The following is a 17,023-nucleotide window of genomic DNA, read 5'->3' on the forward strand; positions in this document are numbered from 1 at the left end:
GGTCTAAAAATTATCTAACATGAGAACACTGGCTAGCATAAAGTGCTATTTAAAAATAATGTGAAGTGAGGATTAAAGAAGTAATTATAATTACATCTATTAAACTAGCTCCATTTCTGCTCTTCCTGTTGTCATGATTTTRTTTCCTAATTATTTTTTAAATTCAATTTAATATTTACTCTTGTTCATTCTTTGAATAAGGAGAGAGGTCATATGTCTGACAGCAATATCCAACCATTAGGAGAGTAGTTATAGAACTCACAGATGGGAAGACACATGTGTTTCTCAGGTTTAGATGGCCTCTGAGTTTATATTTACTAATTCATTTGTGTTTGATTTGTGCGTGTTTTCAAAACCCTTCTCTGCATATCATTCACCTTTTATCAGTTATGTCTATACCTTGACTTTAACAAAATCCTTCCTGGAAACATACAGAATGCCTCATCCCCGTCCTTCCTGGCTGAGAAATTAGAAGTCAAAATGACTCCAGAGCTGTTTTACCTGGAGCAGTAATCAAAGAGCAAAKGAACAATTAGGTTTTTTTATCATTTTAAGCAATATAATTATTAATTTTTAATTATATGCTAAATAAATAGACACTGAAAGCTCTAATGCTAGAAATTGGGGTGCTATTTTGGGGACTTTGGGGATCTCTAGCTTCCTCTGTACTATATAGAGGATGACAACAAGAAGACATGCTGGCAAGCTACCCAGGATACCAACTAGWCTCCCTGACATGAACATCAGTGAAAATGCCACTTGATTTTTCTTGTGTAGCTATCTTTAGATATATTTTTAACAGAAAAATCCCTGATTTATCAGAATTAAAGGCACTGTGAAAGGTTCTTGTTTCTAACTGTAAGTTTTTAATTRCTAGTTCTTGTGCCAATAGCCGTATCTACCTCAGCATCTCTTTTGGCCTACCATATTGTGACGATACTTTTAAATTAACAGAATTTCTGTWTTCCTTATATGGACAGAGCTTCTGCTTCAAGGGACATTTTGTGTTCACTCATCTGCTTTAAACTGCTGGAAGAGAAAGGAAGGGAGGGGAAAGAAGAGGAAAAGAAATGGGAAAAAAAGAGAAAGATTTTAGGCGTATACATATGTGTGTGTGTGTGTGTGTATGTATTTGTTCATCACACAAAAAATACGGCAGCCTCCTAGTGTCTTTTCTCACTGCTATCTAGAGGCATGTGGATTTTTTAAAGCTTTTAAATAGTTTTTCTTCAATTTTCTTTCTGAAAATTAAAATCTGGCAAAGTTAATGCAATGAGATTTTTCTCTGACTTGGCAAATAGGAGTGTCTTGTGTGAATGCTATAGATGAGCTTCTGACAGTTTCATTTTAAACTATCTTGTCCATTTGTCAGGGTTAAAACAATGGTGTTTCCTTTTGTGAATTCTCTAACTGTTTTGAGGAATCATTTCTGGTATTTGAAAAAAGTTACTGTTGCCTTACACTCTGCTAAAATGCAATTTCTACATCAATAACGTCCCTATTTTCTTGTGTCTTGTGTGCATGCAGCCTCTCCCGCTTCACTTAGCCTTTCATCWTTAGATATATTGTCTGAGTCGCACTGTTATTTATCTCTTGGTGATACAAAGCATTTATTAGTAGTTGTCATTCCTGACTATCTGGATGCTTTTTATACTTAACAGAAAATAGGCTGAACACAGGAGAGAAAGAAAGCACTGTCTTACAATGTTTCCTAAATTCAAGAGCAATAATGATGGAAGAAGAAGACCTATTCTCAGGTTCCTGAACCATTGATGGCTTAAATATTCATCTCAGATGTTTTTGATGAGTGCTCTACTCTGCTACTCAATATAAGTCACCTCTTTTCCATCCCTTGCCTGTCTTGCATGTGCAGGCAGCTGTACAACCACAAAAAGATTACAGTGCAAGTCTGATGTCACGGGACTTGAATTACAGCTTTAGACATTCAGTAGTTTTGACYGTCTTGATGACACCTAAAGGAAAAGTTAAACTAAATCCACTAATGCAGTTGAGTACAATGGCACTACTAAATAAAATATTCTTCTATTTTTTTTGAGGAGGCAGAAGTTTTTTGGTTTCTATTTTTTGTATTGACTCTGTTTATTTCTACACACTTGTAATCTAACATTTTTTCATGAGAGCATTTTGAAGTTAAGAAAACTTTTTGTGGGAATGTATGCAAAAAGGAGAGCTATTTTTAAGCAACATAACAGACCCAACGTATCACCTACTGTGTAGCACTTGCCCAGGAAATGTGGGACATTTCCATAGAGATATGAATAGTCATAAAATATTAAGTTACACTCCTTTGTATTTTCTTTGAACAGCAATATTATTTCTAGTGTGACAACCCATGAATACATAGACTTGAACATTTTTCCTGTAAGTTTCTGTTAATTTTTCATTCTTCAAGTTTTATCAACTACAAATGTAGCTCTGAGCATGATACTTGCTCTGCTGTACTGTGTCAGAGTGCTGTAGGTTGTTTTTTGACAACATTATCATATTTCCACCTCAATTTCTTCTCCTTCTGTATATTGACAGCTTAGGTAATATTCATGTATTAAAAATACACACAACATAGAATAAAAGTAGTCAATATGCTAGCAGAATGGACTAGACAGATGGGAAGGAAATAGAAGACTGGAAGTGGAAAAGGCCTAGAGGAAAGTTGTATGAGTTGGATGTTAAGGAATTATGGAAAAGAAAGTACAAGATTTGAACATAGGCTAAATGTGAGGAGAGAATGAAAGTGAAATATGAGTCTAGATGGTAATGGAGATGTCCTCTGCAACATATGAAAGCACTGAAAGGAGACTRCTTGACTGCAAAGTATATAATGTATGCTTTCATGCTGAGAATATGTTTATGGCAAGGAGTCACTGAGGAACTCTGATAGATAGGCTTCATTTTGAGATTTGCCAAAAGTGTTTTGTATCCTCTCCTGTAGTCCCCAGATACTGTTTTTACTGAGAAAACACATTTCCTTTGGGTGCACAAATACTGACATGAAACTTGCTATTAAACAACTTCTACAGTATCTGTGACATAGTTTTTATGAAGCCCAAGACATASAGTATCTGTAGAGGAATGTAATATTTTTATTGCAATATTTTAAAGTGGTTGTTTATAGAACAGAAAAAAATTTGAAAACAGAGATAGAAAACCAGGATTTCCCATATATTCATTCCCATATATTCATTTCAGAACTCCTTCCCATTCTATTAACGCTCTCTTGGRTTGCAAACTCAGTCATAAAACTTAATAAAATGGGTGGCTTGTCAGTTTTATTTGATTAGAGATTAGAAAAACGAAAGTGTCTGAACAGGAAAATTGGATTTTCAGTTTGACATGGAGTTTACTTCTATCAGTATTATTAAAATGAGTAATTTTCAGTAGCAAAACATGTTCCTATGCATAATTTCAGCTGTCTTTACAAGTTGAGTAAAGTGATTCTACTTTTTTTAGTGGAAAATGGTATCATTCTTCTGTAATTAATGTAATATTCATAATAAAAAATTAATATCGGAAGTGGAAGACCTGTAACCAGGTGTCTGTATGAAAGATTATAAATATTTATAAATAAATATAACTAATTACTATAGAATAATTATTCTGTAAGTAACAATGCTATTCTGTAAGCATTCCACAGGCTGCCAAGTTTCCTGATTCACACCACATGGTGGCATAAATGTTTGATTGTAGATAAATTAGTATTAAGATACTGTAAAAAGCACATTATCCTCCTGTGCTTTTTTTGTAGGTACCCAGAGCCATTCACTGCATATTTCCTGGCAGGCAGTGATCCTGAGTTTGTTGTACTGCCGCGAGCTGGAGAACTTCTCCCAGCAGGCACTGTTGGAACCCATATAACAGTGGGATTCAAGCCAAGAATGTACGGCAAGAAGCATAGAGCARTACTTGTAATTCAGGTAAGTCTTTGTAAATAAAAGATAGTAGAATACCTTCAGGAGTGAAAGYAAAAACACACAAACACACATACTCTGATTTTTTAATTATTTTTCACTATATACAAGAATAAAGCTAAATTATGAAAATTAACTTGTAGCAAGCTCAAGAAACATATTTTAACTTTTTGGTATTTGTTCTTCCTTTCACTGGAGATAGATACTCATATTGGTATACGTGCCCCAAATATATGCACAACATATGAGAGAGATTTTTAACAGAAATTCAAAATAATCATGTTAAGAAATAGTGGAGAATGTGAGTCATTGAATATGTGAGGTCTAAGCTGTTGATTTTACTTCTGTTATACCATATTTGATCAAAGGCACTAGAAGCTAGATACTAAACTGTAGAAGTCAGAATTTCAGAACAGAAATTCAGGAATAACTCTTTAAAAATAAGAACAGAAATAAATTTTAATTAAGCAACTTCTGTCAAACTGAAGCTCAGAAAACATATTAGAATCTGAAGACATTTATTCCTAGAGGAGTAAATATTTTCTTATTATTGCAGGAATGGATTTTTAGAAGTGTTTTAAGTCATTCTTAAAAGGGAAACAGTTTAACCAAAGTACATAGTAGGAGCAAACACCCTAAACTTTTGCCAGATGATAGTTTCTACTTCAAACTAGTTCACTGCAAGTTGGCAGTGTTTTTAGGCTACTATAGTAGAGGTGGTTTACTCTATTAGGAGTGAAACAGTAACACTAATTTACAAAATAAGATGGTCAAAAGAGAGTTAGTAAAAGGTTGCATGGCAAATGATGGAACTATTTTATCTCTCTGACTGACAACTTGTACAACAGTGCATAAGAAATTTCAGTTCTAGAAAAGCAAGGCTGTTTAATCCCTCATGCTTATTTTGTTTACTTGATTAGACATTKGATTAGTTCATTCTTTTTACAAAAACTGCAAGGATAGCTTTCTCTTTCATTTGAAAAAGAAAATATCTGACTGAATTTATTGTGTTGTTTTATTTTTAATAATATTTAAATAATGTTGTGTGACACATTTGCAGAGCTCAGAAAATTGTAATGTAGTTCTGGACCTGAAATCACATTCTGAGGCATGATGCATATAAACTGCCATTAACTGCCATTGCTAACAAAGAGCTTTACCAAAATTTGTCTAGAATGTTCATTTTCAGACATCACGTTCAAAGATTATTATTAGCATTCTAAGAAGTCAGTCTGTAATCCATTTTTTTTTCTTTTTGGAATTTATCAGTTACTTACATCTCAGTCTCAGGTTATGATCTAGACAGATGGCTCTTTACATCTCCACCTGTGGTAGTTGTAGCAATTCATTCAAATGTATTACTGCTATGCATCACATGTTATCCAATCTACTCCTATATGTTCGAAAATATATTGAACGCCCTTAATGCTTGTAAGCACAAATATTTTGCAAACCAGTAATACACCGTTACATTAGAGATCTTTTTAACATCTTACTCTACTTGAAATATTCTGATGTTTTGATGCTTTGGTGAGACTTATCTTGTCTTTCCTCTTATTGATGGTCCTTTTGTGTTCACTAAACTTCCCCTTTTCCTCTATATAAAACCTTCCATTCGTGTAGTTCTAGTATAAGCTGAGTATCTGTATCTGTTGGTAATTCTGCTGCTGCACTATCAACATCTACCTGAAATGACTTGATGACATGTTGAGAATACCAGATGCTCATTTACGCCTTCCCTGTTAACCAAAATGATTTGCATTACTGACCCCGAGGGAGACAGATTTAGTTTTATGGCAAGAACAGTATTAAATCACTCTTATTTGGGTAATAATAATGAAGGTGAAATGAAATTAATGTTGCACCTAGCACTGTAGACCCTCTCTTGCACACATTCTTTCTAGCCAATATATTGGCTGAGGCTTTGGGCTATTTTTAGAAGCAGTGAGGAAATGTCTGTTCTTTTTCTTTTACAATATTGCCTCTCTTCTGATGCTGCTGTAGTAAAGGACTACAGAACTCTTGCTGTAAAATTTCTTTTGAATTTCCAAGTGTAAAGCCACAGTCTTAACACTGTCATATTTTTATTATTAAATTCTATGAACAGAGAGTAACAGAATTGTCATTTTTGTGTGCTTCAATGAACTGTAATAATTAGGCTGTAAAGTAGCAGAGATGACAGTGTAAGTTCTTTCTCAATTTTACATTACATCATTAAAGTTGTGTTGGAAAGTGAAACAGGAGGTTGGGAGTAGGGAGAAAGATCCCACAGTCATTTTCTTCTCGTTTGCTGAAAACATTAAAGTAAAACATTGTACATGCAAATTTTTGTTTTAGTTGCCCTGCTGAGAAACTCAATCCTGAGGAGCTAGTTAGTGTTGAGAGATGGCAACTTATCTTTTCATGTACATTTTATTAACTGAAGGTATATATGTATATATATATATATATATATATATATATATATATATAATTGAAATAGCATAACCTTATTTGTATTTTATGTACTCAAATCAGGTATTTCATTGGATATTTTGTGAATTCTTTAATACTTTAAATATTTATTCAATAATACAGTAGATTTTATTGATGGCAAAAAACCTTAATTAATTTACTAAGCAATGCAATGTTCTTTAAATCATTGAAACTTTTGTTCTCAGTCACCTACATATCAAAACAATTCAAGTTAGACAATTACTTGAATAGCTGTAACGGAATTTTAAAAAATTCTGTAAAACAAAGAATTGAATTAGAGAAAATACAAAAAAAGCTAGCAAAGAAAACAATCATGGTTGTGTCTGTAGCTGTGAAAGAGAAYTTGAGTTATAAGTATGAAACAGTGACATATTACATAAAAAACATTTTAAATAGATATTCCATAATGGAATTTCAACATTTATAGTAGCTTTCATGAACAGCACCATTCTAACAAAACAAAAAAATATTGCCACTAATGATAATTTAGTGAAGGAATGCTTCTTAGATAAGACATACAATACTATGAGGTGAAAAAGAACTTCCTGCCTCGGACTGACATCTCAGACCTAGGTTGTGATGTGCTGCTAAAAAGAAAAAGTAACTGAAAAAAAATGGAAAAGCATCTGAGCTTTGGGTCAAAGAAGTACAATTAAGGAAGGACAGGAAACTTTCAGTAAAGGCTTTCTGGAGCAGGAGTTGCTGCTAGGCACAAGACAGAGCAGCCAAGAAGCTGGAAGATCCTGAGTAAAGGCATATTCAGGTTGGTTTACAGTTGTTTGGGTGTCCTAAATTGAACAATCCTCGCACTGTGCTGAATTCAGCTAGAGACCTGAGCAATTGCTTTGTAAGTCATGAATGAGACTTCAGAGATATTCTAAAGCAGAAAGAAAACAAAATAAGTCTTAAATGATGAAATGGATGTCAGAGTAAACCAGATTGCAGGTAACATTATCAAGCCCTCCAGAAGTCAAGCTTCTGCACTTTTATTACTGAATAATCACTAACTTAGCCTATGGAAGATAGCATATCAAAATCATTTATCATGCTGTTCTGGAAATAAGTTATGCAGAGTGCAAGCTGCAGTTGCTGGGTGTGACTTCTCTAAGCTGTGTATGCAAAATTACATGTCTTAAGTGAAAATGGTAATATTATGTGTTCAATAGCTTGATGAAAATACATTGTGCACTTTGATAGATTTGCCACCTACCATAATATAATGTTATTCTAAATTGTATCTATTAAGCAGAATGAACAGGAAAAAGTGTAAGAAAGCTAATAAGATAATTGAAATACTTTCACATTAAAAAAGAAATCACCTGTGTTCCTCACTATTGGTTGATGCTGACCTGAATTTTGTATTTAAAAGCAAAGATCTAAAAAGTTGATTACAGGCAGTGAATGTAGCACATCTATCATTATCATCACTCGACTTTGCATGCAGAATCAGTATGAAAAGTTTTTGAGTCACAGGCTTGAAAAAAGTGTACCTTTCCTATTGATACTACAATTCTTATAAGGCCAGGAGACAGTACCAGAATGAGAACCATTGCTGTCAGAGGGTATTCAGGCTGTCTGCAGTGCTGAAGTAATGGTTGATATTGATTATATTGTATCTAAGCCATGCTGTGAAACTTACAGTATTCCAATTTCAAAAGTCAATTAAGCCATCTTTAACTCTATCTGGAAATATTCCTTTAATCTAAAAAAAAAAAAAAATGCTGCTTATCTATCTTCTGAATTAGAAATGGGAAGGCAAAACCATTGATGAAGTGCACAGATCCCAACTTCCACGTCCAATATCTGAAAAAGTAGGACAGACATTTTTCACAGGCACCCCCAGACCATGTTGTCAGGTCTGATCACTCTGTTACCCTTTGAAACCCTTTGAAACCCTGAAATAAAGTGTTGGTGACTGTTTCTCAGGATGGCTCAGTACTCCAGTTTCGTGTGAAGAATGGCTCAGGTCAAGTAAATAAATGATATGTTTTGCACCGTATTTTAATATGTAAAATCATTAGGACAGCTATAAGTGATGACAGAGAAGATGAGAGGTGAAAGCRAACCAGGCTTATTATGTTATATACTATGGTCACACCCAAAAGGTTTTCTCCCTTTCTCTGCTGTAAACCTTTGCGGTCAGGATTGTCTTCCTAAGTGCCCTACCTTTCAAGTTACATTTTTCAAAGACAGCATATTCCTGAAGAAGCTTTCATAAACCATTTATTTCAGAGAAAGCCAGCAGGGCTTCAGTTCAGCCTCATGTCGTCTCCCCCAGGTCTTCTGTAGGACTGATTTATGCAGGAAGTTTTTTTTCATATTCCTTCCTCTTTACTTCACCTCTTCAGAAATGCAGATGTTACTTTGTCCTAGCAAGATTCATGTTATGTACTCTGTGGCAGTACTAATAACTTTGGATTCAGAGGGAAATTAATTCCCTGTTGCCCCATTCTTCAATGTTATTTTACTTCTTAAGTAACTTGTCATGCCAAAGGAGATACTGTAATCTTCCAAGAGTAGATATAAGCCTTTGTTTTCTACTCTCCTGGTCCTTCAAAAGTAACACTGTTTCGAAAATCATTTGCATGGACAAGGGGAGGATAGGAAATTGTTTTTATGAGCCAAGTGAGGACCAGGTGGATTTATTCTATTGAATTCTCCCGAATCATCATTTTATATTATTTTTCAAGAGTTCTTTTCTCCTTGCCAATACAGAGAATTTGATGATTCATTATGGACTTGACTCGGACACACTCTAAGTCACTGCAAATAGTGACTTATTGCAGTCAATTTTCCCATCTGTGTTTAGGGGCCCTTCTACAGGACTGCATGGATCTAACGGTTTTTTTTTCAAGCTACAAGAAGTAGCTTAGGCTTCAACAAAAGTACTTTTCTAGTTGCTTATTGTATGTTTGCCCTTGAAAAATAAGAGCTATGGAAGACTGGAACAGCAAGGGAAGAGGAAGGCAAAGAGTTATAGATATCAATTTTTGATTATTTGTTCCAGTATTTTTCCAATATGCTGTACATTTTAACAGATGCACTAAACAGAGAAAACACATAAGAACAAGAAGGAAGGGAAAAGTGGGGAATCCGCAGAGGCCGTGTCATTAGCAGGTAAATACTGGCTGGTGCATATTTGCTTAATCTGCCCTGCACTTTATGAGGATACAGAAAGGAACAAAGGAGTGCTGACTATGCTATCCAGAAAGCTGGAAGCTAATGACATAAGATCCCTACCAAATGATATTATTTATTGGAGATAATGCATCTTCGTGTTGTCTCTTTATTGTTCATTTATGAATTTCATATAAAATAGAAGCAAGCAAATAAAACAAATCTCAAATAAAAAGCATTAAAATACAGTTAACATCCTGAAGTCTTTTGATAACTTTAGAAAACAGCATATCTGGGGCATAGAAGTGTTGAATTTATTGCAAGTCTCGCATTGTAAAAGGAAAGTTGGAGCTAACCTTAACAATGGAAACATTATAACATTGTTGCACTCAATTTTATTGCACCCTAAATTAATCTTAAGGGACAAAAACAGAGAAAGAGACCCTTCAGAATGTCACATGAAAAGTTCACTTTAATTTCATACTATYTAAACTGATCATCGTAGGCCATTCTTTTCTTGTCATCACTGCAGTACAAATTAAGGATTAGGCAGTACAGGATGCRTTACCTGTAATTTCCTGGGTGAGGGTGGGAGAATTTGTTACTTTTTTGGAGTTCTTGCAAATTTTAGTTTGATTTTTCTGAGTTAACATTGTTTGGAAGATAACTGCAATATCGTTTACCTTAAAATTACTGATAGTTGCTCCCAACAGTTAACTCCATCCTAACATAGATTTCTCTAGCAATTAATTAGCATATAACTCAGTGGTACTGCGCACCTAAAGTAAATATGCATGGGTGAGCTGTGTTCTGTAAACTAATCCTATGAATCACGAGCCATCTGTTAGAATGAGTTGCATACCAAAAATGTACTTTCATATAAATTATTTGGTGACTGTTACCAGAATTTGCTGAGTAATCACTTCATGAACATTATTCAATCAGCTATCTAACTTGTGAAATCCATTAAAAGTGGCATTTGTCTTATTTTTGCATTCTCCAAAATATTCTTCAGAAAGATTTAGCTCTGCAGATGTCCATTACTCCCATCAGATGAGCCAAATTATTACTCTCTTCAAACTTCAATTAGATTACAGTCATCAGGACTTTCTAGGTGTTGATAACAAAGTCATAATTTCAACAAGAATCCTTCTTCAGACTTTCGGGGATACCCAGACCGTGATCTGGTCTTTCTTCTTAAGGAAGAAATCTTCTTTTCAATAATACACTAGTAATTGAATATTGTTTATATGTACGTATTGATGAATAGTATTGATCTTTATGAGTACTTAAGGTAATTGCTAAGATTTGGTTCACAATCGTTCAATACTATGATGAAAGAAAATTTTATCTTTGTGTTTATTCTGACTTGAACAAATATGGTGCATTAGTTAGGAGGACTGTCAAAGAAATGCTAGCTTCAAAGCACCAACTAATACTTTCTTTGGATAAACTAGCCATAAATCTAAAACAGATCAACAAAGGTAATAGGATATCCTGTGTATTCTTTGTAYGTAGCATGTATGCTATGACATGAAGTCATCATATGTTATAAACTTTTGAGAGAGACAATACACTACTGCAACTTCAGAATAAAAAATCTCATTTTTAATTTGAGTGATTTGTTTAACTTTAAAAATGTTTATAAATTGCCAGGGAAAATATTTAAATAAATATTTCAGATTGCTTTTGACAAGATCAGTTTGTCATCTGACAGATAGATAGGCACTTGATTAGAAATGTATTCCCCTTCAAATATTATGATGTTGGATACCTTTTAATGATGTTTGCATCTTCAGCGTTAGCTGATTATACAGTGGCTGTGTGSATCTATGGCATGGATTTTAAATTAATGTTTCATAAATCAGATATGGTTATGCAGCTCGTAAGACAGCAAAAAAAATTGCTTGTCTTTAAAAAAAGCTTGCAATACAGACAGAACCATAAACATGAAAGAAGTTTAGTTAACTTATTTCGTACATGACTCTCATGTATTTTGATGCCRTACTGTGATATTGCACATCTGATTTTACAATAATACTTCCTTCTTTTACTTCATTTTTGATGTGTCTTTTTCCTCATTCTTCCAGTTTACTGCCATAAAATCTTGAATTTAGGTTAAGAGAAAATCTTTGAGCCAACAGGAATAAAGAGTATCTATGAGATAATTCCAAGCTTTGGAATTGCTGAATGTAACTTTCTTAGGTATATGAGACCAGAAGAAATTTTAGTTTTTTTTTTGTTTGTTTGTTTGTTTGTTTGTTTTTTAAGTGAAGTAAACTCTAACAACAAATCCTTGTGGAGTAGGCCTAGAGATACAGTATGAGGACGCTGGGATTCTTAAATAGCTACATTCATACATTAGTTAAGATTATTTTTATTTTCTTCTTATCAGACACTCCCCTTTTTATAGTTCAGTTCTAGCACATTATGTATATATTCAATAACTTCGTCTTTAGACTTCTGTTTGTTACTACCAGTGCTACTTGGTATAATAATCAGCACTGCTGTAAGCATAGGAAGAGGAGTTCCTCTGATTTGTGACATTTTGATCTAGTTCTTATGGAAGTGAATACAGCTTGCAGGTCAAATATTTTGTCTTAATTGTATGGTTGTGTAAAAGTGAACTTTCAAAGTCTCTCATCCTTCTCCCCCACTCCAGAAAAGTATGATACTTGATTTCTCTCCTGCTCCTTTGCTATAACGTGTCTGACTTGGAAACCCACGCACACAGTTTGGAGGCACTGGCCAGGATCCTGAACTTGGTGCATTGACTCTTCCTGCCGTTTTCAGACTGCTAAGAATAGTCGTAGTGATTAAGCTGTACTGACTTATCCTGAAGGGAAATGCTTTTGCCTTCAATAGCTTTTGAAAACCTAGTATTTTGCAATTGGAAGTAAGTATTCTAATAAAGCAGACAGTTATGGGTGTTAAAAGGTTTTCTGAGAAATATTGAATTCTAGGTTGTCTTGTAGCATTAACCCAAGCATGCTGATTGTTACAGTAAACTGTTTTCTATTCTTGTAACAACACTTGTTTCCCCTTTAGCAGAAAATACTGAACTAAAACAAGAGGCTTCATTTTAATAAACAAATACATAAATGCAGATTTTTTTCCACAAGGAGTATCTACAGCTTTCCTGGATGATGGCATATGCTTTACCATAGATAAATCACTGGATGATAAACTAGTTGGTATATTCTTTGTTCTTTTGTATGTTCTAGCTTGATGGATCCTGTCTGAAAGGTCCATGTGATAGCGTAGATCTATTTAGCCTCTCTTTGAATCACGTGCATTATGCTATCTTAAATAATAAAATGAACTTTAAAAAATCAGTGATGTTATATTTGGGCTGAAAGATTCCACACAATCCTTTCTAAATCCCCAAGGAGGCCTCTCATCTCTCCAGCTTGCTGTTAAGTCTGCTGCTGTCAGGGACCTCCTCTTTCAGGCTTSCTGTTCCTTCACTTCCTGCTTGTCTTACTCTCTGCCCCACAATGTTTTCCCCGTTGAACCCAAATATTTCTGTCAGGGGAGGAGCAGTCTTCTCTCCTGCCACAGGACCGCACCTGACCCACAGTACACCAGCACCAGAATAGGCCGCATTTTTTTTCCCCCAAAGTCAAGCCACGGGCTTCTTTTTTGCAAAACATGCAATCTGGGATGCTTGTAGAGTGGACAGGAAATCAGCAAAGGGTTATTATATGGCCCAGCAGTACCCAGAGGGCAGGATCACTTGTGTGATGCTGTTGAGAAATGAAATTGAGAGGYGACATAGCCCACCGCTTTTGTTTATACCCCACCCTAAACAATTTAGAACAACACAAATAGTAAACCTATAATAYGTGTGGGTTTCATGAACAGAAATGGTTCTTTAGTAACTTTTTACTCAATTTAAATCATTGGCTGAAACAACTATCAGATCTTTTCTCTGACCTTGAAGCAATCAATGAATCATGCACAGAGTGAATATGACCCAGGGGTTAAATTTTCTTCAAACTAAATTGTTAATCTGACATACTAAAGAAAGATAAACTATTTCACCTTGTGCTGGAGTTAATAAGCCAATTAGCTAGCTCTAGAGAGAAATTTATTTTTCTTAAATGACAGCATTATCTTTGGACAGAAGATACTGATGCTGGTCCATGTCACACCTGCTTTTGCTGGCATTTATCTTTGCAGGCAGTGGAGTTAGTAGATCATTGCACAGTATTAAATAAGGTTTATGATAACGATGAGCTAATCTGCCTGTTTTACACAGGAATAATATTCAATTTAAATTAGATTTTAATTTTAGTAGAATAGTAATGAAAGTTAAAAAAATTATGCATGCATAGTGAGATGTCTATTAAGATCTTACGCTTACTGTAGTGCTTTTAGATCTTTAAAATAATGTGATATCTGCAAAGTGGATTTTAAAGTAGAGGACACAAAAATGTAATATGAAGTTACCAAAATACAGTTTAAAACTTCAGAAGTATAGGTAATAAGAAGCAACACAATCAGAGATTTATATGGTGATGATATTTAAGAGAGGTAACCATATACAGCCTATATGTGAAATACTGTATAAATGCATAGCAGAAAACAAACTTGTGCAAAAGGGTTTGCAACGTAATGGCCTGAAGCTTACTCTTGTTGAATAGCTACAATGTGAATGCAAATCTGCTTTCAAAGGTATCCCTTAAATGTACTTTGGCAATGACAGAATAGTGATTAGAAGAGTAGGAGAGGAAAGTCACTGAAACATCACCAACTGAAGCTTTTCCTAGTAAATATAAAATTTGTATTTAACAAATCTAAAAAAAAAAAAATATATCAAAGAGCCACATTAACATCCTTGTTACTGTCTTCTGTATGATATTATAAATATGAGATGACTGCAGAAGAAGTTAGAGATGGAGAATGTTGACTATGGTCTATTTAGTGATTTTGCCAGACCAAAATTAATTGGCGCAATACAATAAATACCTAAATAAATTAATACATCATACACTGGAGATGCTTTATGGCATTTTTAATATACAAAAATTTTGTTGTGAGAGCTGGTTGGCCATTTGTATGAATACTGCTGATGCTCTCTGTAGGCCAAATGTGCTTGGAGTACTGACTCTGCCTGTGGCAGAGCAGAAGCGCAGCTGTCAATGTGGGAAGAACAGTGGCACCACAAGGGCAGCTGTGATGGAACTGGATTGCGCACTAARGGCTTGAGAGAGAAAAACTCTTGAGCTTTAAGCTTGACTCTTGTTCTGATTCCCAGATTGGTTTGAGGGTATACACAGCCTCTCTGATCCTTAGTTTGCTTGGATGAAAACAGACTGATGCTGTGATTACCTCTGTGAATGATTGTTTTAAGGATTTTGTTTTAAATGGGACAYATGTTGTATAAATCCCAACTGTTGTAGTAATAAGTCTTTATGAGTTGGAGCAGGAGAAGAAAGGTGATCCTACAGGCCATGTCTCCATAGTTCAAAGCAGCATGACACAAAAGCCTAGCACCAGCAAACCTGCTCTAACACCAAGTGGTGTGGCTATGTGATTGCAATGCTGTGCCAAGTGTGGAAAGGCAGGTTGGGGGAGCTTGGAAATATCACTAATTTAATGTGACTACACTGCTTTGAGGTCTGGAGCTAGTAATTCTGTAGTCTTGCATTGGACTGCACAAACATGAAGTCTGGTGCATTATATAAACTGGATATACTGTGTTCTCTTTCTTGGTATAGACGTGCTGAATATGAAGTTTTTCACTTGGATGAGTGTATTTTAGTATTCCTATATCATCCCGTATTTTCACTCAGCATTCTCTGCAAGTGCTTTGAAAGCAAAAAAGCCCCAAACAGAAAACTTAGGATTATCACTTGCTGAGTGCACACAAATAGATGACAGACAGTGCATGCCTCAAGTGGCATGCAATACTTCATTGTCTTTCTCTTTTCATAGTGGATATAGTTACATGCCATTTGAAACTGGGATTTGATCCTTTAGTTTTGTTTTGTTTAAAGGAAAAGAAGAACAGAAATGTTAAGACCCAAGCATAGACCTTCTCCTAGATGTGATGACARGAAAGATGATGCTAAAGACTTGGAAAAAAAAGATGTGATTTCAAGCAGTAAAGTGATCTGGGTATAAATTTTGAAAGAAAAATGACTGAAGAATCTGCAATAGTCACACTTGGATTTCTCCCCAATTTTGAAGCAATGAAAATATTGCTTCAAAACCCAAATGACACATGAGAGATAGCAATATAACCTTCATATGCATATAAATAATGATCCTTAAGTACACATAGATGGGATGTGTAATAAGAATAAGAATTATGTACTCAATAAAAATCAAGCACTCAAGCATTACAAGACATGACATAGAAACATATGCTCAGTTCCTAGAGAACAGTTATACACAGAAAGCAAATGAAGAGTGTCACTTTTATTTCACAATATTCTTCAAACTAGAGTTTTCAACATGAATCCACAATTCCCTTATGCATACTCAGAGCCCTTTTCTTTTAGTTTTTTTTTTAATTATATTAATGCAAAGGTTCCACCATTTGATAATACTGTTATTACCATTATCAGAGCTACAACTAAATCCTACTGTATAAACTAGAAGCATTTATATTGTACTATGAAATAATTATCTGTGAACARCATACAAGACTATGGGGTTCACTAAATAAAAGAGGAATTTTAGATCATCTGAGAAAGTAAAATACTTGTTTCTRTTATGCTTAGTCCTGAATTCATAAAGTGTGGTCCATAGTTTTGCACAGGTAATGGGGGTGCAGGTCTGGTTTTGTGTTATTCCAGTATCTCACATGGAAAATGGCAAATCTTCTAAAACCAATGTAGCAAGTTAAATCACTGTCAAAAGTTTCAAGGTATTTGATAAGTAATGCTTTTTTAATCACGTTTTTGTTCATTGTTTTCAGACAACATCAATGCAGTGGACATATGAAATCAATGGGCATTCTCCACAGACCATATCACCTACAAAGCCAGCAAAAGTAGTTACTACTAGCTGTTACCTAAGATCGGCCACAGTTCGACAGCGCAATTTTATACGTGAAAATCTGAAACTTACAACTACTGGAGTATCCTCCCCAATCAAAGGGGCGCCTTTGGTCCTGAGGCCAGCACAGAGAAACCTGTGATAATCTACATTTTGCTGAGGGAGGGAGGCTTAGCACTTTTGTGAAATAAACTCTGCAGATACAAAGGAGATATGTTTCTTGATATTTTTCAAAAGCAGACGTGATATGCATTGATCATATACTTCATGTGGAGGAGTCACAGTGCCTGAGCTCTAGTAATGCTCTTATTTTTCTATAAGAACATAAAAGTGACAGAGGAGTTCTAGTGAAAAGTATTTCAAATGACTGAGCTTTAGGAGCTTAATTGCTTAAGCTGATGGAGGAGTTGCATTTTTCCACTGGTAGCAATACCAGGGGTTTAGATGTGTACCTAATATCTTATGTATATAACACAGCTGTCAGCAAGTCCTTTTAA

The 17,023-nt window shown here is 34.8% G+C and overlaps 1 protein-coding gene across 3 annotated transcripts in view; it reads left to right on the top strand.

Moving 5' to 3' along the window:
* Nucleotides 1–16,731, top strand: part of CFAP47 (cilia and flagella associated protein 47) — a 363,351-nt gene extending 346,620 nt beyond the window's left edge. For all 3 annotated transcript variants that reach the window (XM_085319423.1, XM_085319426.1, XM_085319424.1), the window contains exons 63-64: nucleotides 3,764–3,932; nucleotides 16,447–16,731. In XM_085319423.1, the coding sequence (XP_085175549.1) occupies nucleotides 3,764–3,932; nucleotides 16,447–16,668 (391 nt within the window). In that variant the 3' untranslated portion in view covers nucleotides 16,669–16,731. The remainder of the gene's footprint in view (nucleotides 1–3,763; nucleotides 3,933–16,446) is intronic.
* Nucleotides 16,732–17,023: the final 292 nt, after the last annotated feature.

The sequence above is a fragment of the Rhea americana genome, unplaced genomic scaffold (genome assembly GCF_003343005.1).
Source record: "Rhea americana isolate MKP2758 unplaced genomic scaffold, rheAme1 scaffold_59, whole genome shotgun sequence".
NCBI lineage: Eukaryota > Metazoa > Chordata > Aves > Rheiformes > Rheidae > Rhea > Rhea americana.